The 22,500-nt window shown below is 41.3% G+C and overlaps 2 protein-coding genes and 1 long non-coding RNA gene across 6 annotated transcripts in view; all 3 read left to right on the top strand.

Annotated features, from left to right (window-relative positions):
• The window catches only part of slc2a9l2 (solute carrier family 2 member 9, like 2), a 55,210-nt gene that overhangs the window by 16,266 nt on the left and 16,444 nt on the right, over positions 1 to 22,500 (top strand). For all 4 annotated transcript variants that reach the window (XM_059521202.1, XM_059521204.1, XM_059521201.1 and 1 more), the window contains exon 4: positions 1,102 to 1,262. In XM_059521202.1, the coding sequence (XP_059377185.1) occupies positions 1,102 to 1,262 (161 nt within the window). The remainder of the gene's footprint in view (positions 1 to 1,101; positions 1,263 to 22,500) is intronic.
• Positions 3,234 to 4,644, top strand: LOC132113449 (uncharacterized). Its single transcript, XR_009425170.1, has 3 exons — positions 3,234 to 3,629; positions 3,900 to 4,010; positions 4,603 to 4,644. It is a non-coding gene; the product is annotated as an uncharacterized LOC132113449 (long non-coding RNA).
• On the top strand, positions 4,645 to 8,113 carry LOC132113448 (histone-lysine N-methyltransferase set-1-like). The gene is made up of 5 exons (XM_059521207.1): positions 4,645 to 4,686; positions 4,968 to 5,116; positions 5,306 to 5,498; positions 7,782 to 7,860; positions 8,060 to 8,113. The coding sequence occupies exons 1-4, from the start codon at positions 4,651 to 4,653 to the stop codon at positions 7,791 to 7,793; spliced, it is 390 nt and encodes a 129-aa protein (XP_059377190.1). The 5' UTR covers positions 4,645 to 4,650; the 3' UTR covers positions 7,794 to 7,860; positions 8,060 to 8,113.

The raw sequence follows: 22,500 nt of genomic DNA, 5'->3' as shown, positions 1-22,500 counted from the left end.
GTCTGGCCGTCTGTCCGTCTCTCCGTGTCCATCTCTCTGTGTCCGTCTCTCCGTCTGTCCGTTTGTCCATCTGTCCGTTTGTCCGTCTCTCCGTGTGTCTGTCTCTCCGTGTGTCTGTCTCTCCGTGTGGCCGTCTGTCCGTCTCTCCATCTGTCCATCTGTCCGTCTCTCCATGGGTCTGTCTGTCTGTCTCTCTGTCTTTCCGTCTCCTCTCTCCATGTGTCTGTCTCTCCATCTCTCCATCTGTCTCTCTCTCCGTGTGTCCGTCTCTCTGTCTGTCCGTCTCTCTGTCTGTCCATCTCTCCGTGTGTCCGTCTGTCCGTCTGTCCGTTTGTCGCCTCTTCGTGTGTCTGTCTCTCCGTGTGTCTGTCTCTCCGTGTGGCCGTCTGTCCGTCTCTCCGTGTCCATCTCTCTGTGTGTCCGTCTCTCCGTCTGTCCGTTTGTCCATCTGTCCGTTTGTCCGTCTCTCCGTGTGTCTGTCTCTCCGTGTGTCTGTCTCTCCGTGTGGCCGTCTGTCCGTCTCTCCATCTGTCCATCTGTCCGTCTCTCCATGGGTCTGTCTGTCTGTCTCTCTGTCTTTCCGTCTCCTCTCTCCATGTGTCTGTCTCTCCGTCTCTCCATCTGTCTCTTTCTCCGTGTGTCCGTCTCTCTGTCTGTCCGTCTCTCTGTCTGTCCATCTCTCCGTGTGTCCGTCTGTCCGTCTGTCCGTTTGTCGCCTCTTCGTGTGTCTGTCTCTCCGTGTGTCTGTCTCTCCGTGTGGCCGTCTGTCCGTCTCTCCGTGTCCATCTCTCTGTGTGTCCGTCTCTCCGTCTGTCCGTTTGTCCATCTGTCCGTTTGTCCATCTGTCCGTCTCTCCGTGTGTCCGTCTGTCCGTGTGTCTGTCTATCTATTTATCTATCTATCTGTTTGTTTATCTGTCTATCCGTCTATCTGTCTGTCTCTCTCTCTCTCTGTAACTCTTCTCCTGTTAGTCTGAGTCTCATTAGTTTGGCTGTGTAGCGTGTGTTCAGAGAGTCACGTGTAGCGTGTCAAAGGTCATGTGAGTGTGGTGTACCCAGAGGTCACATTGATCCGTCTCTCGCTCTCTCTCTCTCTCTGCAGTACATAAAGACCTTCTACAATAAGACATGGATCAATCGCTATGATGAGCCCATCGGGGATAGGACGGTCACCCTGCTCTGGTCGGTCACAGTGTCCATCTTTGCCATCGGCGGTCTGCTGGGGGCGCTGACCGTCTCCTTCCTCATCAAAGTCTTGGGCAGGTGAGACTTGTGCCCAAATTATACTTCAGCCAATTAATTAGTGCAAAACAATTAAACAAAGACAAAGCTAGCTTAGTTCTGATAAGAGCTAGTTTAGTTCTGTTGTGGTTCTGATTGACAGTCAGACCTCTTCTGTGTGCTCAGGCCAATTATGTAAACGTGCAAATGATACATGAATAAGATAAAGAGTCATTTTCATGTTGTGTTGGATGTTGAGCTTGTTGTCGGTAGGGTTAGGCTGTGGTTGTGGTTCGTCAGAACACTGGTTTAACAGGAAGCTGTTCTCAGGATGGAGCAGTTTCTACACACATTATTTCCCGGGGGAAATCTTTATCTGCATCTGCACAGAAGATCAGCTGCAGCAGAAATGAGTCCAGTGCAGTTCTGATGATCAGTCTACACACTCCACATCTGTTATATCTGTCTGACCGTCTCTCTGTCCGTCTCTCTGTGAAGTTAATCTCACCCATAAATCTTTTTTTTTAGTCATCATTCACTGTGATTCCGCACATGTCTGTCTTCAGTAGATAGTCACGCTGGCCTTTATGAAAAGGTTATGTGTTCGAGGAGATTCTGAGACACCTGTGATCATCTGAACCTTTAAGCACAGTTTCAGAAGATCATTTCTGGTCACAGATTAGTGTGTGTGTGTGTGTGTGTGTGTGTGTGTGTGTGTGTTGCCCTGCAGTGTTTGTGCTTCAGACGTGAATGATTCTTCAGATCATGGAGAGTGTGCTGCTGCTCCGGTGATCAGACACTGTTTTCACCTGCTGGACAAACACAACAGGTATATACAGTAGTAGCGACCTAGAAACCACCCAGAGAACCCTAGCAACAGCATAGTAATGCCCTAGCAACCAGGCAGCAAAATCTCACACACACACACACACTCACACAACTTTGGACTGAAGTGGAACAGCGTGTGTCCAAAATAGCAGCGTGTGATTTACTCGCCATGGACTGAAATCCCTGTGGAATGTTTGTAGTCCGTGTTTAAATCCAGAGCTGTGAGAAACTCCGGATCTTATAGAGTTAAGAGCAGGAACACACGGCTGAAGCGGAGCGAGCGGATCACTGGATCTATGACAGGTGACGGAAACACAGAGCGGATTTACTGAGAGAAGCCCCAGAAAACCTGCCAGTCACAGATAAAACAGAACACTGAAACACACACACACACACTCTCAGCGCTGATTGATCATTCCAGAGGAGCGCTGACTCGGGAATAGCTGCAGGATGTCATCAGATCTGACCGTCTTTCAGCACAAACTGTCTAAACTCTTTTTATTCTAGAAAACCAGAGAAAAAAAGTCTGGACATTTATTATATTTCAGGACAGGGATTCCTAAAAGCTTGAGCTTAAATATTGACTTGAAGTCTCCCTAAGATTATAATTTATTATTTAAATAATTCAACAACACATTCACACTCTAATATCAGTCAGTAATTAAATGATTTATAATTTTCAATTCGAAATTAACTGATTTAATATTTTTTTTATATATCAATTTGTTAAATATTTCAGTAATTTAATGCATGTTTTTCTTTCAAGTGTTTTATCTTAAATAATTTTAATTTCACACTTATATGATTTAATTAATATTTTAATGATTTAACAACTCATTCAGATGTGTCTTTAATGTTAGTTATTGGTCGCGTGACATACAGCTCAACTGATGAAATATCTCTTTTATTCTGACCGTGTTTATCTTAATTATTGCTGATGGTTATGAGGATCATTAATAGCTGTGCTCAGGTGCTGGAGGAGAGCGTCGTCATGGAGACTGTCAGAGAGCATCAGCATCTGTGTGGAATAATTCAGATCAACAGCAGCTCAGACCTCTGCCCTGTGTGTGTGTGTGTGTGTGTGTGTGTGTGTGTGTGTGTGTGTGTGTGTGTGTGTGTGTGTGAGTGTGTGAGAGTGTGTGAGTGTGTGAGAGTGTGTGAGTGTGTGAGAGTGTGTCTGTGTTGGTTTTTGTGGTTTACAAGGACTTTTGACCTGAATACGCACCAGCATTACAGGGACATTTGGGTTTATGAGGACAGGGCCCATGTCCTTATAATTCCGACAGTGTAGATGCCTTTCTCTATGTCCCAGAAGCTCCCTCTCAAATTTTCGCGCCATGTCCTAATATACCACAAAACCCTGAAATTTTACTATACACTGTGTATCCTCTGAGCTCGGGAGTGCGCCCCTGCAGCCCGGACCCGGTACTGCATCCGCGTCATCGAAAATTTGCATATTTTACACTTGTGTAAGTTTGTAGGCCGCTGATTGGCTAGATCGGCATCGGAGGGCGGGAAATCGCGAAAACAAAATGGCGGCGGTGGGCGGGGCTACATTCTGCCGCTAATAGCTCCGTACAAGTAAGTTAATGCAGTTTGGTAATTATTTAAACATTTTTTTGCAATAATTTATCGATTGTATATGATTATATAAATGCATAATTATCATGCAATTAAACATATTCCCTAAATATCATCATATAAAGTATGAATGTGACTTCAAAGCTGTAATTACTCAGTTTAAAATCAGTATATTAATGTAACGCTATTAATGTAACGTTTCATAGATGGTTATTTAAATATATTATTATTATTATTATTATAAATCCCGTATACTCGTGCTTTAATCAGCGAGGCAAGTGTGACGGTTTGTAACTTCCTGTTTGGAACGGACGCAATCTGTGCACCTGAAGCGAAGACATCTGTGGTGTGAAGCTGTTGGAGACAACTATTATATTAAAGGTTAGTAATACTGCTGTTAAATCGTTTCTCTGAGAGTTTGTGGCTCAGTTTGGCTTGTTCGTGAGTGTCTTCAGTGCTCTTTAGAAAGCAGCTAGCGCGTGATGCTAATAGCACTAGCGTGTTTACAATAAGTGTCCTCTATTAAGAGTAACATCAGATGAGAATCAACAATGCTTGTCAGTTTAACTTCACAACTGTAAATGTAACAGAACAGTCTAGCTATCATAATAATCTGTTGTCATGGCTACAGTCTGTGAAGGGGAGGGGCAGTTCTGTTTAATATTATTACTGTTCAGCTTGCTTTCATTAATAAACACAGAGATGTGCTCTTTTCACTTCCTAATACTTACTGTATATATTAAGTAAAGTCACCTTTATTTGAATAGTGCTTTGTAGAATACAGATTGTGTCAAAGCACTTTTACTAATATAACCAGTCAAAATAGTATATTCAGCATATGCTCAGAATACATCATATTTAACATATATTCTGTTCATTAGAACTGTCATTATTAATTTGCATGTTAAGTTGAAAACAAACAAACTTAATATTGTCAGATGGAGGCCAACAGTTCTTATTGTTATTAAAGCAGACACATGAGAGGATGGCTGAAGGTGCGAGGCGAAGGAGAAAGAGCAGAATGAGCTCAAGGGCAGGTTCATCACTGATCTTAAAGGTGAGCTAATTTATTTAGTCATCATATAGTCACCATTAAGTTGTCTTAGTTCTTTATATCTTTTGTTGAGCAAAATAAGACATTACTAACCATTTGATGGTTTGTAAATGATGACAGGATTTTCTTCCTATGCCTTTAAAGTGTCTCGTGTACTAAATCTGTCTCTGGTTGATGACGTGTGGTTCTCGTGATGGTTTCACCTCTCTGTTGTTTTAAAGTGTCTCGTGTACTAAAGCTGTCTCTGGTTCTCGTGATGGTTTCACCTCTCTGTTGTTGTGTAGGGAGGGGTGTGTTCAGCTGTACTGACTTTGAGAAAGGAGATTTCCTGCTGGAATACTGAGGAGACCTCATCAGCAAAGAAGAATGTGAGCGGAGGCCATGCACTTCAAGTTTTCATGTTTGAGTTTGGCTACAATGGAAAACTCCTCTGGTATGTACCCGTGTTTGATCTACATGTTTACTGATAATTAAATGACATGATTCTAAATGTGTCCGTGGACATGTCAGTGGTCATGTGTTTTCAAAGCTTGGTGATGAGTGTTAAATGATTGGGGATCACAGAATATGATATCTGCTGGTCCTAAGGTTTCAGTGCTGATATTGTCTGTCTCTTGTTTAGTGTCGATGCAGCTCGAGGTGACGGTTCTCTTGGGCGGCTTGTAAACGATGACCATATTAACCCAAACAGCAGGATTAAGACGATTCGTGTGGATGGAAAACCTCACTTATGTTTATTTGCTACAAGGAGCATCTGTCCTGGTGAAGAGATCCCATACGATTATGGTGATTCTGATTGGCCATGGAGATGCACGGTACTGACACCTCTATACTGTCAATTCTGATTTATTGGATTATAGTAAAGTTATTAAATGTCAGTTGTTACCAATTAAGTTAATGTTAATGAGTTTGTATGTATTACATTCCATGCATGTTCATTCCAGTATGTCAGGATGTGTGTATGTTTACACCTGTGTTACGAGGACCCTGTTTTATGAGGACCATCATAAGAAGATAGTCTTAACATGGTCTTGATGTCACATTGTGTGTATATTTACACCTGTTTTACAAGGACCCTGTTTTATGAGGACCATCATAAGAACATGGTCTTGTGTGTGTGTGTGTGTTTACACCCGTGTTACAAGGACCCTGTTTTATGAGGACCATCATAAGAACATGGTCTTGTGTGTGTGTGTGTGTTTACACCTGTGTTACGAGGACCCTGTTTTATGAGGACCATCATAAGAAGATAGTCTTAACATGGTCTTGATGTCACATTGTGTGTATATTTACACCTGTTTTACAAGGACCCTGTTTTATGAGGACCATCATAAGAACATAGTCTTCTGTGTGTGTGTGTTTACACCCGTGTTACGAGGACCCTGTTTTATGAGGACCATCATAAGAACATAGTCTTCTGTGTGTGTGTGTTTACATCCGTGTTACGAGGACCCTGTTTTATGAGGACCATCATAAGAACATAGTCTTAACATGGTCTTGATGTCACATTGTGTGTGTGTTTACACCTGTGTTACGAGTAGTGTAGCCTTCGCGCTCTCAAATCACCCACAATCCTATGCGCGCAGCATTGCTATCTTGTTCAAAAATGTCGATTGTTAGCAGAGTCTGAGCGTTAACAGTTTTTATTTACGTTACCAAACATTTGTTATAACTGTAGTAAATATAAGTAAAGTTTGCCAGTACAAATTACTTCCATATTGATATTGTAAATTATACAAATACAAATTATGTTATTGATGGCTAACTGAACCGGACCTGTCATTTAACAATTGTTAGCTTGATTGCGTAACCGGCATTTCTTTTATAAATAACTAGTTAAGTTGTTCAAAGTAATTTAACGTTAATATTATACCATTACACCACAGCGTTATTCAAACGGACCTTTTCACTGACGTAATGACGCGATGACGTGCACTTGCTAACCTGTTCCATTTACGTGTTCTCCGAATGCTAAAGAGGAGCCTCACCTAGCCTCTGAAGGAAGTGACTTGGAAGGACCAGTCCTGCCACAGGAAGTATCCTTGACATTGAGAAACGCCTTCAGTGTGTCGTTTGTTTGACAAAAGCCTGGTATTTGAAGACCCTAGTTCTCACCATGACATTGGGCTGTGTGGATGTGAATATTAGGCTAAATATGGATCATTCACATCTCATTGTGGGAAAATCTCATTATTGAAAACGTCTAATTGTTATCTTTAGATTAAGTATATTGTAATACAAGTTGGTAAAAAGTCGCTCCCCTTGTTTAAAATTGACTTTCAGGCAGTATACTTCTGCAGTTTTATCATATTTGTGTCATCATCATTATTATTATTATTATTATTATTATTATTATTATTTTGGCTTTTTATTTAAATAACATTCTCCAAGATTGCATATTATTTATTCAAAACATTCAGTATTTTCAAATGATAACTGAGTAGAATCAGTGTCTAAAGAGCCTAAAGAACTCTGAACAAGGCACAGCAGCTATAAAGGTATCCAAGAAGTTCTTGAAATAATTGTGTTAGTCCTTAAAAGAGTAGAACAGATTACGTTGTCCACATGTGTTTCTAAGAGACATTTGTTTGCTGCATTATTGTGGGTGTTAAAAGTGAGTCTTGGTTTCATGCTGTATAACTAACACAGACACTGTGTCTCAAATCACCAGTTTTTCTCATACACAGAAATGCTTGAAATGAGCTGTCCACATTTGTCTAGTAACCAATGTCCCGGTAATAACAAGGATACAAATAGACCAGACTTTTTTCAATCTAACACACTGAGACTCTTCAGTCAAGTCAAGACCATGTTCTTATGATGGTCCTCATAGAACAGGGTCCTCGTAACAGAGGTGTTAACGTGCACACAACCTGACAGACTGCAATATACATGCATGTAATGTAATACTTACAAAGTCATGAACATTAACTTGGGTAACACTTGAAAATTTAAATATTGATTTGAAATATTGTAATCTTGCTTGTAAATTACATTGATAAAATAGAAGCAAGATTATAAAATAATTTAATGTTTTAAATCAGTATTTTATGCACTCATTTATTGTCACAGATGTCTAATTTGATGTTCTTTTCTAGACTTTTCTATAGTGTGCTTGAACCGTCCACTGTTGAAGTCAACACTCTGTCCCAGTCAGAAGACACAGACGTATAGAAGGTACTACGACTGATTGATTGATTGATTGATTAATTGATTGATTTAATTTAAAATATATTTTTTGATTTCATGTGTCAGTGATTTGTCAGTGTTTATGGACTCCAGTATATGTGCATTATCAATTTGTACAGTGCCTGAATCCTTTGTCTGCAGTAGAATGTTTATTTAAAAATATTTATTTCCGTTTCCTTAATTTCAGGTGACTCTGAAGAAGGACCGGTTACTATTGGATGATCCGGACTGTGTTGAGTAGGTAATAAATGTGCATTGCATATTTTATGAAATGTTAGATTGATGTTGTAAGTAGTGCTGCAACGACGCGTCGGCGTCATCGATTACGTCGACTACAAAAATACGTCGACGACCAACTTCCTGATTCAGGTCTCTGCTGCAGATGTGATGGAACGACCGCAGCAGATTCGGCGATTCTAAAAGTACAAACTGATGTGATATTATTAAGTGTCTAATAAACGAGACTTGCTCATTGCATGATTCTGATATTCTTGTAAAGATTACAAGTTATTGGTAGGATCACCTGTAGCGGCTGAAGTAAGGATAAAATAAAGTAAGTCTGTGTTGGTGCGGGTTTCGAACAAGCGACGCGGTCGCATACTGCGCGCCTACATTGGAAATAACAAACTTGAGCGCGCAAAAGACGCGATATGTGAACGGCCCCTTAAAAGACAGCGCGCCGCGAGACAACAGTCACAGACCACCGAGCTACCCAGAATCAGCTCCAGATCTCTGGAAACCATGCTAAACCATAGCAGAACACTGACTACATTTTATGGTTTGTGATGCTAAAGAACATTTCATGACGTCTCGGACAACTGTAAATTTGTGGCTACTGTGGTTTAATTAGAAGCGCAAATGTAAACTCATATTTACCATAGTAAAATAAGTTTCTTTGCCTCTTTATTTTTGTATACTGTAAAAACTTCAACCACATTGGTTGAAAATGAATAAAGGTTGAAATATTATATTAGAAGTTGTACTTATAAGTTTTTGTAAAGTTATCAAAAGGATTCATTAGCTAATCAAAAAAATAACATTAGATAAATTATTTATTGTAATAAAAATAATCGTTGGAGTAGTCGACTAACAGAAAAAATAATCGTTAGTTGCAGCTCTAGTTGTAAGAAATCATCTCTACATGAGCCTGGCTTTTTTTCATTGTTTTCAGATGTCACCTGTCAAAGAGCATGTGCTGAATGAGGAGCAGAGCGTTTGTGCCCCGCTGAAGGAGTTAAGGAGGTATTCACATGTTTCGGATGAACTGTTATTTCAGTGCAACAGTGAATGCTCTGAAGTCTGATGTCTTCATGGGCTGTGATATACTTAGCTGTTACCAAATGTACGTAATTTAATGACCTGTCATATCAACACCTTCTGAGCGAATAGAGATAGACACGAGTGATAGACACGAGTGTACTGTATAAACACCTTCTGAGCGAATAGAGATAGACACGAGTGATAGACACGAGTGTACTGTATAAACACCTTCTGAGCGAATAGAGATAGACACGAGTGTACTGTATAAACACCTTCTGAGCGAATAGAGATAGACACGAGTGTACTGTATCAACACCTTCTGAGCGAATAGAGATAGACACGAGTGATAGACACGAGTGTACTGTATAAACACCTTCTGAGCGAATAGAGATAGACACGAGTGTACTGTATAAACACCTTCTGAGCGAATAGAGATAGACACGAGTGTACTGCATAAACACCTTCTGAGCGAATAGAGATAGACACGAGTGTACTGCATAAACACCTTCTGAGCGAATAGAGATAGACACGAGTGTACTGTATCAACACCTTCTGAGTGAATAGAGATGGACACGAGTGTACTGTATCAACACCTTCTGAGCGAATAGAGATAGACACGAGTGTACTGTATCAACACCTTCTGAGTGAATAGAGATAGACACGAGTGTACTGTATCAACACCTTCTGAGCGAATAGAGATAGACACGAGTGTACTGTATCAACACCTTCTGAGCGAATAGAGATAGACACGAGTGTACTGTATCAACACCTTCTGAGCGAATAGAGATAGACACGAGTGTACTGTATCAACACCTTCTGAGTGAATAGAGATAGACACGAGTGTACTGTATCAACACCTTCTTAGTGAATAGAGATGGACACGAGTGTACTGTATCAACACCTTCTGAGCGAATAGAGATAGACACGAGTGTACTGTATCAACACCTTCTGAGCGAATAGAGATAGACACGAGTGTACTGTATAAACACCTTCTGAGCGAATAGAGATAGACACGAGTGTACTGCATAAACACCTTCTGAGCGAATAGAGATAGACACGAGTGTACTGCATAAACACCTTCTGAGCGAATAGAGATAGACACGAGTGTACTGTATCAACACCTTCTGAGTGAATAGAGATGGACACGAGTGTACTGTATCAACACCTTCTGAGCGAATAGAGATAGACACGAGTGTACTGTATCAACACCTTCTGAGCGAATAGAGATAGACACGAGTGTACTGTATCAACACCTTCTGAGCGAATAGAGATAGACACGAGTGTACTGTATCAACACCTTCTGAGCGAATAGAGATAGACACGAGTGTACTGTATCAACACCTTCTTAGTGAATAGAGATGGACACGAGTGTACTGTATCAACACCTTCTGAGCGAATAGAGATAGACACGAGTGTACTGTATCAACACCTTCTGAGCGAATAGAGATAGACACGAGTGTACTGTATCAACACCTTCTGAGCGAATAGAGATAGACACGAGTGTACTGTATCAACACCTTCTGAGTGAATAGAGATAGACACGAGTGTACTGTATCAACACCTTCTGAGCGAATAGAGATAGACACGAGTGTACTGTATCAACACCTTCTGAGCGAATAGAGATAGACACGAGTGTACTGTATCAACACCTTCTGAGCGAATAGAGATAGACACGAGTGTACTGTATCAACACCTTCTGAGCGAATAGAGATAGACACGAGTGTACTGTATAAACACCTTCTTAGTGAAATAGAGATAGACACGAGTGTACTGTATCAACACCTTCTGAGCGAATAGAGATAGACACGAGTGTACTGTATCAACACCTTCTTAGTGAAATAGAGATAGACACGAGTGTACTGTATCAACACCTTCTGAGCGAATAGAGATAGACACGAGTGTACTGTATAAACACCTTCTGAGCGAATAGAGATAGACACGAGTGTACTGTATCAACACCTTCTGAGCGAATAGAGATAGACACGAGTGTACTGTATCAACACCTTCTTAGTGAATAGAGATAGACATGAGTGTACTGTATAAACCCCTTTCCGAGCGAATAGAGATAGACACGAGTGTACTGTATCAACACCTTCTTAGTGAATAGAGATAGACACGAGTGTACTGTATAAACACCTTCTGAGTGAATAGAGATAGACACGAGTGTACTGTACCAACACCTTCTGAGCGAATAGAGATAGACACGAGTGTACTGTATAAACACCTTCTGAGCGAATAGAGATAGACACGAGTGTACTGTATCAACACCTTCTGAGCGAATAGAGATAGACACGAGTGTACTGTATAAACACCTTCTGAGCGAATAGAGATAGACACGAGTGTACTGCATAAACACCTTCTGAGCGAATAGAGATAGACACGAGTGTACTGCATAAACACCTTCTGAGCGAATAGAGATAGACACGAGTGTACTGTATCAACACCTTCTGAGTGAATAGAGATGGACACGAGTGTACTGTATCAACACCTTCTGAGCGAATAGAGATAGACACGAGTGTACTGTATCAACACCTTCTGAGTGAATAGAGATAGACACGAGTGTACTGTATCAACACCTTCTGAGCGAATAGAGATAGACACGAGTGTACTGTATCAACACCTTCTGAGCGAATAGAGATAGACACGAGTGTACTGTATCAACACCTTCTGAGCGAATAGAGATAGACACGAGTGTACTGTATCAACACCTTCTGAGTGAATAGAGATAGACACGAGTGTACTGTATCAACACCTTCTTAGTGAATAGAGATGGACACGAGTGTACTGTATCAACACCTTCTGAGCGAATAGAGATAGACACGAGTGTACTGTATCAACACCTTCTGAGCGAATAGAGATAGACACGAGTGTACTGTATAAACACCTTCTGAGCGAATAGAGATAGACACGAGTGTACTGCATAAACACCTTCTGAGCGAATAGAGATAGACACGAGTGTACTGCATAAACACCTTCTGAGCGAATAGAGATAGACACGAGTGTACTGTATCAACACCTTCTGAGTGAATAGAGATGGACACGAGTGTACTGTATCAACACCTTCTGAGCGAATAGAGATAGACACGAGTGTACTGTATCAACACCTTCTGAGCGAATAGAGATAGACACGAGTGTACTGTATCAACACCTTCTTAGTGAATAGAGATGGACACGAGTGTACTGTATCAACACCTTCTGAGCGAATAGAGATAGACACGAGTGTACTGTATCAACACCTTCTGAGCGAATAGAGATAGACACGAGTGTACTGTATAAACACCTTCTGAGCGAATAGAGATAGACACGAGTGTACTGCATAAACACCTTCTGAGCGAATAGAGATAGACACGAGTGTACTGCATAAACACCTTCTGAGCGAATAGAGATAGACACGAGTGTACTGTATCAACACCTTCTGAGTGAATAGAGATGGACACGAGTGTACTGTATCAACACCTTCTGAGCGAATAGAGATAGACACGAGTGTACTGTATCAACACCTTCTGAGCGAATAGAGATAGACACGAGTGTACTGTATCAACACCTTCTGAGCGAATAGAGATAGACACGAGTGTACTGTATCAACACCTTCTGAGCGAATAGAGATAGACACGAGTGTACTGTATCAACACCTTCTTAGTGAATAGAGATGGACACGAGTGTACTGTATCAACACCTTCTGAGCGAATAGAGATAGACACGAGTGTACTGTATCAACACCTTCTGAGCGAATAGAGATAGACACGAGTGTACTGTATCAACACCTTCTGAGCGAATAGAGATAGACACGAGTGTACTGTATCAACACCTTCTGAGTGAATAGAGATAGACACGAGTGTACTGTATCAACACCTTCTGAGCGAATAGAGATAGACACGAGTGTACTGTATCAACACCTTCTGAGCGAATAGAGATAGACACGAGTGTACTGTATCAACACCTTCTGAGCGAATAGAGATAGACACGAGTGTACTGTATCAACACCTTCTGAGCGAATAGAGATAGACACGAGTGTACTGTATAAACACCTTCTTAGTGAAATAGAGATAGACACGAGTGTACTGTATCAACACCTTCTGAGCGAATAGAGATAGACACGAGTGTACTGTATCAACACCTTCTTAGTGAAATAGAGATAGACACGAGTGTACTGTATCAACACCTTCTGAGCGAATAGAGATAGACACGAGTGTACTGTATAAACACCTTCTGAGCGAATAGAGATAGACACGAGTGTACTGTATCAACACCTTCTGAGCGAATAGAGATAGACACGAGTGTACTGTATCAACACCTTCTTAGTGAATAGAGATAGACATGAGTGTACTGTATAAACCCCTTTCCGAGCGAATAGAGATAGACACGAGTGTACTGTATCAACACCTTCTTAGTGAATAGAGATAGACACGAGTGTACTGTATAAACACCTTCTGAGTGAATAGAGATAGACACGAGTGTACTGTACCAACACCTTCTGAGCGAATAGAGATAGACACGAGTGTACTGTATAAACACCTTCTGAGCGAATAGAGATAGACACGAGTGTACTGTATCAACACCTTCTGAGCGAATAGAGATAGACACGAGTGTACTGTATAAACACCTTCTGAGCGAATAGAGATAGACACGAGTGTACTGCATAAACACCTTCTGAGCGAATAGAGATAGACACGAGTGTACTGCATAAACACCTTCTGAGCGAATAGAGATAGACACGAGTGTACTGTATCAACACCTTCTGAGTGAATAGAGATGGACACGAGTGTACTGTATCAACACCTTCTGAGCGAATAGAGATAGACACGAGTGTACTGTATCAACACCTTCTGAGTGAATAGAGATAGACACGAGTGTACTGTATCAACACCTTCTGAGCGAATAGAGATAGACACGAGTGTACTGTATCAACACCTTCTGAGCGAATAGAGATAGACACGAGTGTACTGTATCAACACCTTCTGAGCGAATAGAGATAGACACGAGTGTACTGTATCAACACCTTCTGAGTGAATAGAGATAGACACGAGTGTACTGTATCAACACCTTCTTAGTGAATAGAGATGGACACGAGTGTACTGTATCAACACCTTCTGAGCGAATAGAGATAGACACGAGTGTACTGTATCAACACCTTCTGAGCGAATAGAGATAGACACGAGTGTACTGTATAAACACCTTCTGAGCGAATAGAGATAGACACGAGTGTACTGCATAAACACCTTCTGAGCGAATAGAGATAGACACGAGTGTACTGCATAAACACCTTCTGAGCGAATAGAGATAGACACGAGTGTACTGTATCAACACCTTCTGAGTGAATAGAGATGGACACGAGTGTACTGTATCAACACCTTCTGAGCGAATAGAGATAGACACGAGTGTACTGTATCAACACCTTCTGAGCGAATAGAGATAGACACGAGTGTACTGTATCAACACCTTCTGAGCGAATAGAGATAGACACGAGTGTACTGTATCAACACCTTCTGAGCGAATAGAGATAGACACGAGTGTACTGTATCAACACCTTCTTAGTGAATAGAGATGGACACGAGTGTACTGTATCAACACCTTCTGAGCGAATAGAGATAGACACGAGTGTACTGTATCAACACCTTCTGAGCGAATAGAGATAGACACGAGTGTACTGTATCAACACCTTCTGAGCGAATAGAGATAGACACGAGTGTACTGTATCAACACCTTCTGAGTGAATAGAGATAGACACGAGTGTACTGTATCAACACCTTCTGAGCGAATAGAGATAGACACGAGTGTACTGTATCAACACCTTCTGAGCGAATAGAGATAGACACGAGTGTACTGTATCAACACCTTCTGAGCGAATAGAGATAGACACGAGTGTACTGTATCAACACCTTCTGAGCGAATAGAGATAGACACGAGTGTACTGTATAAACACCTTCTTAGTGAAATAGAGATAGACACCAGTGTACTGTATCAACACCTTCTGAGCGAATAGAGATAGACACGAGTGTACTGTATCAACACCTTCTTAGTGAAATAGAGATAGACACGAGTGTACTGTATCAACACCTTCTGAGCGAATAGAGATAGACACGAGTGTACTGTATAAACACCTTCTGAGCGAATAGAGATAGACACGAGTGTACTGTATCAACACCTTCTGAGCGAATAGAGATAGACACGAGTGTACTGTATCAACACCTTCTTAGTGAATAGAGATAGACATGAGTGTACTGTATAAACCCCTTTCCGAGCGAATAGAGATAGACACGAGTGTACTGTATCAACACCTTCTTAGTGAATAGAGATAGACACGAGTGTACTGTATAAACACCTTCTGAGTGAATAGAGATAGACACGAGTGTACTGTACCAACACCTTCTGAGCGAATAGAGATAGACACGAGTGTACTGTATAAACACCTTCTGAGCGAATAGAGATAGACACGAGTGTACTGTATAAACACCTTCTGAGCGAATAGAGATAGACACGAGTGTACTGTATAAACACCTTCTGAGCGAATAGAGATAGACACGAGTGTACTGTATCAACACCTTCTGAGCGAATAGAGATAGACACGAGTGTACTGTATAAACACCTTCTGAGCGAATAGAGATAGACACGAGTGTACAGTATCAACACCTTCTTAGTGAATAGAGATAGACACGAGTGTACTGTATCTACACCTTCTGAGCGAATAGAGATAGACACGAGTGTACTGTATCAACACCTTCTTAGTGAATAGAGATAGACACGAGTGTACTGTATCAACACCTGAGTGAATAGAGATAGACACGAGTGTACTGTATCAACACCTTCTGAGCGAATAGAGATAGACACGAGTGATAGACACGAGTGTACTGTATCAACACCTTCTGAGCGAATAGAGATAGACACGAGTGTACTGTATCAACACCTTCTTAGCGAATAGAGATAGACACGAGTGTACTGTATCAACACCTTCTGAGCGAATAGAGATAGACACGAGTGTACTGTATAAACACCTTCTGTGCGAATAGAGATAGACACGAGTGTACTGTATCAACACCTTCTGAGCGAATAGAGATAGACACGAGTGTACTGTATCAACATCTTCTGAGCGAATAGAGATAGACACGAGTGTACTGTATCAACACCTTCTGAGCGAATAGAGATAGACACGAGTGTACTGTATCAACACCTTCTTAGTGAAATAGAGATAGACACGAGTGTACTGTATAAACACCTTCTGAGCGAATAGAGATAGACACGAGTGTACTGTATCAACACCTTCTTAGTGAATAGAGATAGACACGAGTGTACTGTATCAACACCTTCTGAGCGAATAGAGATAGACACGAGTGTACTGTATCAACACCTTCTTAGTAAAATAGAGATAGACACGAGTGTACTGTATCAACACCTTCTGAGCGAATAGAGATAGACACGAGTGTACTGTATAAACACCTTCTGAGCGAATAGAGATAGACACGAGTGTACTGTATAAACACCTTATGAGCGAATAGAGATAGACACGAGTGTACTGTATAAACACCTTCTGAGCGAATAGAGATAGACACGAGTGTACTGTATCAACACCTTCTGAGCGAATAGAGATAGACACGAGTGTACTGTATCAACACCTTCTGAGCGAATAGAGATAGACACGAGTGTACTGTATCAACACCTTCTGAGTGAATAGAGATAGACACGAGTGTACTGTATCAACACCTTCTTAGTGAAATAGAGATAGACACGAGTGTACTGTATAAACACCTTCTGAGCGAATAGAGATAGACACGAGTGTACTGTATAAACACCTTCTGAGCGAATAGAGATAGACACGAGTGTACTGTATCAACACCTTCTGAGCGAATAGAGATAGACACGAGTGTACTGTATCAACACCTTCTGAGCGAATAGAGATAGACACGAGTGTACTGTATCAACACCTTCTGAGCGAATAGAGATGGACACGAGTGTACTGTATCAACACCTTCTGAGCGAATAGAGATAGACACGAGTGTACTGTATCAACACCTTCTTAGTGAAATAGAGATAGACACGAGTGTACTGTATCAACACCTTCTTAGCGAATAGAGATAGACACGAGTGTACTGTATCAACACCTTCTGAGTGAATAGAGATAGACACGAGTGTACTGTATCAACACCTTCTTAGTGAAATAGAGATAGACACGAGTGTACTGTATCAACACCTTCTGAGTGAATAGAGATAGACACGAGTGTACTGTATCAACACCTTCTGAGTGAATAGAGATAGACACGAGTGTACTGTATCAACACCTTCTTAGTGAAATAGAGATAGACACGAGTGTACTGTATAAACACCTTCTGAGCGAATAGAGATAGACACGAGTGTACTGTATCAACACCTTCTGAGCGAATAGAGATAGACACGAGTGTACTGTATAAACACCTTCTGAGCGAATAGAGATAGACACGAGTGTACTGTATAAACACCTTCTGAGCGAATAGAGATAGACACGAGTGTACTGTATAAACACCTTCTTAGTGAAATAGAGATAGACACGAGTGTACTGTATCAACACCTTCTGAGCGAATAGAGATAGACACGAGTGTACTGTATCAACACCTTCTTAGTGAAATAGAGATAGACACGAGTGTACTGTATCAACACCTTCTGAGCGAATAGAGATAGACACGAGTGTACTGTATAAACACCTTCTGAGCGAATAGAGATAGACACGAGTGTACTGTATCAACACCTTCTGAGCGAATAGAGATAGACACGAGTGTACTGTATCAACACCTTCTTAGTGAATAGAGATAGACATGAGTGTACTGTATAAACCCCTTTCCGAGCGAATAGAGATAGACACGAGTGTACTGTATCAACACCTTCTTAGTGAATAGAGATAGACACGAGTGTACTGTATAAACACCTTCTGAGTGAATAGAGATAGACACGAGTGTACTGTACCAACACCTTCTGAGCGAATAGAGATAGACACGAGTGTACTGTATAAACACCTTCTGAGCGAATAGAGATAGACACGAGTGTACTGTATAAACACCTTCTGAGCGAATAGAGATAGACACGAGTGTACTGTATAAACACCTTCTGAGCGAATAGAGATAGACACGAGTGTACTGTATCAACACCTTCTGAGCGAATAGAGATAGACACGAGTGTACTGTATAAACACCTTCTGAGCGAATAGAGATAGACACGAGTGTACAGTATCAACACCTTCTTAGTGAATAGAGATAGACACGAGTGTACTGTATCTACACCTTCTGAGCGAATAGAGATAGACACGAGTGTACTGTATCAACACCTTCTTAGTGAATAGAGATAGACACGAGTGTACTGTATCAACACCTGAGTGAATAGAGATAGACACGAGTGTACTGTATCAACACCTTCTGAGCGAATAGAGATAGACACGAGTGATAGACACGAGTGTACTGTATCAACACCTTCTGAGCGAATAGAGATAGACACGAGTGTACTGTATCAACACCTTCTTAGCGAATAGAGATAGACACGAGTGTACTGTATCAACACCTTCTGAGCGAATAGAGATAGACACGAGTGTACTGTATAAACACCTTCTGAGCGAATAGAGATAGACACGAGTGTACTGTATCAACACCTTCTGAGCGAATAGAGATAGACACGAGTGTACTGTATCAACATCTTCTGAGCGAATAGAGATAGACACGAGTGTACTGTATCAACACCTTCTGAGCGAATAGAGATAGACACGAGTGTACTGTATCAACACCTTCTTAGTGAAATAGAGATAGACACGAGTGTACTGTATAAACACCTTCTGAGCGAATAGAGATAGACACGAGTGTACTGTATCAACACCTTCTTAGTGAATAGAGATAGACACGAGTGTACTGTATCAACACCTTCTGAGCGAATAGAGATAGACACGAGTGTACTGTATCAACACCTTCTTAGTAAAATAGAGATAGACACGAGTGTACTGTATCAACACCTTCTGAGCGAATAGAGATAGACACGAGTGTACTGTATAAACACCTTCTGAGCGAATAGAGATAGACACGAGTGTACTGTATAAACACCTTATGAGCGAATAGAGATAGACACGAGTGTACTGTATAAACACCTTCTGAGCGAATAGAGATAGACACGAGTGTACTGTATCAACACCTTCTGAGCGAATAGAGATAGACACGAGTGTACTGTATCAACACCTTCTGAGCGAATAGAGATAGACACGAGTGTACTGTATCAACACCTTCTGAGTGAATAGAGATAGACACGAGTGTACTGTATCAACACCTTCTGAGCGAATAGAGATAGACACGAGTGTACTGTATCAACACCTTCTGAGCGAATAGAGATGGACACGAGTGTACTGTATCAACACCTTCTGAGCGAATAGAGATAGACACGAGTGTACTGTATCAACACCTTCTTAGTGAAATAGAGATAGACACGAGTGTACTGTATAAACACCTTCTGAGCGAATAGAGATAGACACGAGTGTACTGTATAAACACCTTCTGAGCGAATAGAGATAGACACGAGTGTACTGTATCAACACCTTCTGAGCGAATAGAGATAGACACGAGTGTACTGTATCAACACCTTCTGAGCGAATAGAGATAGACACGAGTGTACTGTATCAACACCTTCTGAGCGAATAGAGATGGACACGAGTGTACTGTATCAACACCTTCTGAGCGAATAGAGATAGACACGAGTGTACTGTATCAACACCTTCTTAGTGAAATAGAGATAGACACGAGTGTACTGTATCAACACCTTCTTAGCGAATAGAGATAGACACGAGTGTACTGTATCAACACCTTCTGAGTGAATAGAGATAGACACGAGTGTACTGTATCAACACCTTCTTAGTGAAATAGAGATAGACACGAGTGTACTGTATCAACACCTTCTGAGTGAATAGAGATAGACACGAGTGTACTGTATCAACACCTTCTGAGTGAATAGAGATAGACACGAGTGTACTGTATCAACACCTTCTTAGTGAAATAGAGATAGACACGAGTGTACTGTATAAACACCTTCTGAGCGAATAGAGATAGACACGAGTGTACTGTATCAACACCTTCTGAGCGAATAGAGATAGACACGAGTGTACTGTATAAACACCTTCTGAGCGAATAGAGATAGACACGAGTGTACTGTATAAACACCTTCTGAGCGAATAGAGATAGACACGAGTGTACTGTATCAACACCTTCTGAGCGAATAGAGATAGACACGAGTGTACTGTATAAACACCTTCTGAGCGAATAGAGATAGACACGAGTGTACTGTATCAACACCTTCTGAGCGAATAGAGATAGACACGAGTGTACTGTATCAACACCTTCTGAGCGAATAGAGATAGACACGAGTGTACTGTATCAACACCTTCTGAGCGAATAGAGATAGACACGAGTGTACTGTATCAACACCTTCTGAGCGAATAGAGATAGACACGAGTGTACTGTATCAACACCTTCTGAGCGAATAGAGATAGACACGAGTGTACTGTATCAACACCTTCTGAGCGAATAGAGATAGACACGAGTGTACTGTATCAACACCTTCTGAGCGAATAGAGATAGACACGAGTGTACTGTATAAACACCTTCTGAGCGAATAGAGATAGACACGAGTGTACTGTATAAACACCTTCTGAGCGAATAGAGATAGACACGAGTGTACTGTATCAACACCTTCTGAGCGAATAGAGATAGACACGAGTGTACTGTATCAACACCTTCTTAGTGAATAGAGATAGACACGAGTGTACTGTATCAACACCTTCTGAGCGAATAGAGATAGACACGAGTGTACTGTATCAACACCTTCTGAGCGAATAGAGATAGACACGAGTGTACTGTATCAACACCTTCTGAGTGAATAGAGATAGACACGAGTGTACTGTATAAACACCTTCTGAGCGAATAGAGATAGACACGAGTGTACTGTATCAACACCTTCTGAGCGAATAGAGATAGACACGAGTGTACTGTATAAACACCTTCTTAGCGAATAGAGATAGACACGAGTGTACTGTATCAACACCTTCTGAGCGAATAGAGATAGACACGAGTGTACTGTATCAACACCTTCTGAGCGAATAGAGATAGACACGAGTGTACTGTATCAACACCTTCTGAGCGAATAGAGATAGACACGAGTGTACTGTATCAACACCTTCTGAGCGAATAGAGATAGACACGAGTGTACTGTATAAACACCTTCTTAGCGAATAGAGATAGACACGAGTGTACTGTATCAACACCTTCTGAGCGAATAGAGATAGACACGAGTGTACTGTATCAACACCTTCTTAGCGAATAGAGATAGACACGAGTGTACTGTATCAACACCTTCTGAGCGAATAGAGATAGACACGAGTGTACTGTATCAACACCTTCTGAGCGAATAGAGATAGACACGAGTGTACTGTATCAACACCTTCTTAGCGAATAGAGATAGACACGAGTGTACTGTATCAACACCTTCTTAGCGAATAGAGATAGACACGAGTGTACTGTATAAACACCTTCTTAGCGAATAGAGATAGACACGAGTGTACTGTATAAACACCTTCTGAGCGAATAGAGATAGAAGTGAAGAAGAAGAAGTGAAGTGACATTCGGCCAAGTATGGTGACCCATACTCAGAATTTGTGCTCTGCATTTAACCCATCCGAAGTGCACACACACAGAGCAGTGAACACACACACACACTGTGAACACACACCCGGAGCAGTGGGCAGCCATTTATGCTGCGGCGCCCGGGGAGCAGTTGGGGGTTCGGTGCCTTGCTCAAGGGCACCTCAGTCGTGGTATTGAGGGCAGTGAGAGAACTGTACATGCACTCCCCCCACCCACAATTCCTGCCGGCCCGGGACTCGAACCCACAACCCTTCGATTGGGAGTCCGATTCTCTAACCACCAGGCCACGACTTCCCCTCCCCCTTCCCCTTGTGTAGACACAAGTGTACTGTAACTCTATTCCCGCTGAAGCTGAGGTTGGCCCTAAGATTCTGCTAAACATCTCCTTTTGTGTTCCACTGAAGATAGAAAGTCATACATGTTTGAAACAACATGAGGGTGAGGAAATGCTGACAGAATTGTTATTTCTTTTGGTTAGAGTCCCTCATAAAAGTTTATCATGTGATAGCATCCATTGCATGTTCAGTAAGTTAAGCTTATACATTACAATGCCTGTTTAATAACATCGTTAAAATGTTCCTGTTTCAAAACGGGCAGTTTTGTCTGTTTTTTGGAAACGTTTTGAATGATTCCAATCTGGGAAAACTCATTGTTAAGTTGTAATTAAAGTACTTTTTAAACACTTTGGTCCCTGTAATGTTGTTAAGTTATTTTGTGTATTGTGTATTTGTGTAAG

Source organism: Carassius carassius, chromosome 33 (assembly GCF_963082965.1).
Source record: "Carassius carassius chromosome 33, fCarCar2.1, whole genome shotgun sequence".
NCBI lineage: Eukaryota > Metazoa > Chordata > Actinopteri > Cypriniformes > Cyprinidae > Carassius > Carassius carassius.
The sequence above is the reverse complement of the archived record's forward strand: the minus strand, read 5'-3'. Positions and strand labels throughout refer to the sequence as shown.

Bases quoted from the DNA above. Each gene is read 5' to 3' on its own strand.
- LOC132113448 (XM_059521207.1), top strand. From the start codon at position 4,651: ATGAGCTCAAGGGCAGGTTCATCACTGATCTTAAAG. The intron at 4,687-4,967 runs GTGAGCTAATTT...GTTGTTGTGTAG, and splicing joins GTTCATCACTGATCTTAAAG to GGAGGGGTGTGTTCAGCTGT. The intron at 5,117-5,305 runs GTATGTACCCGT...TCTCTTGTTTAG, and splicing joins TACAATGGAAAACTCCTCTG to TGTCGATGCAGCTCGAGGTG.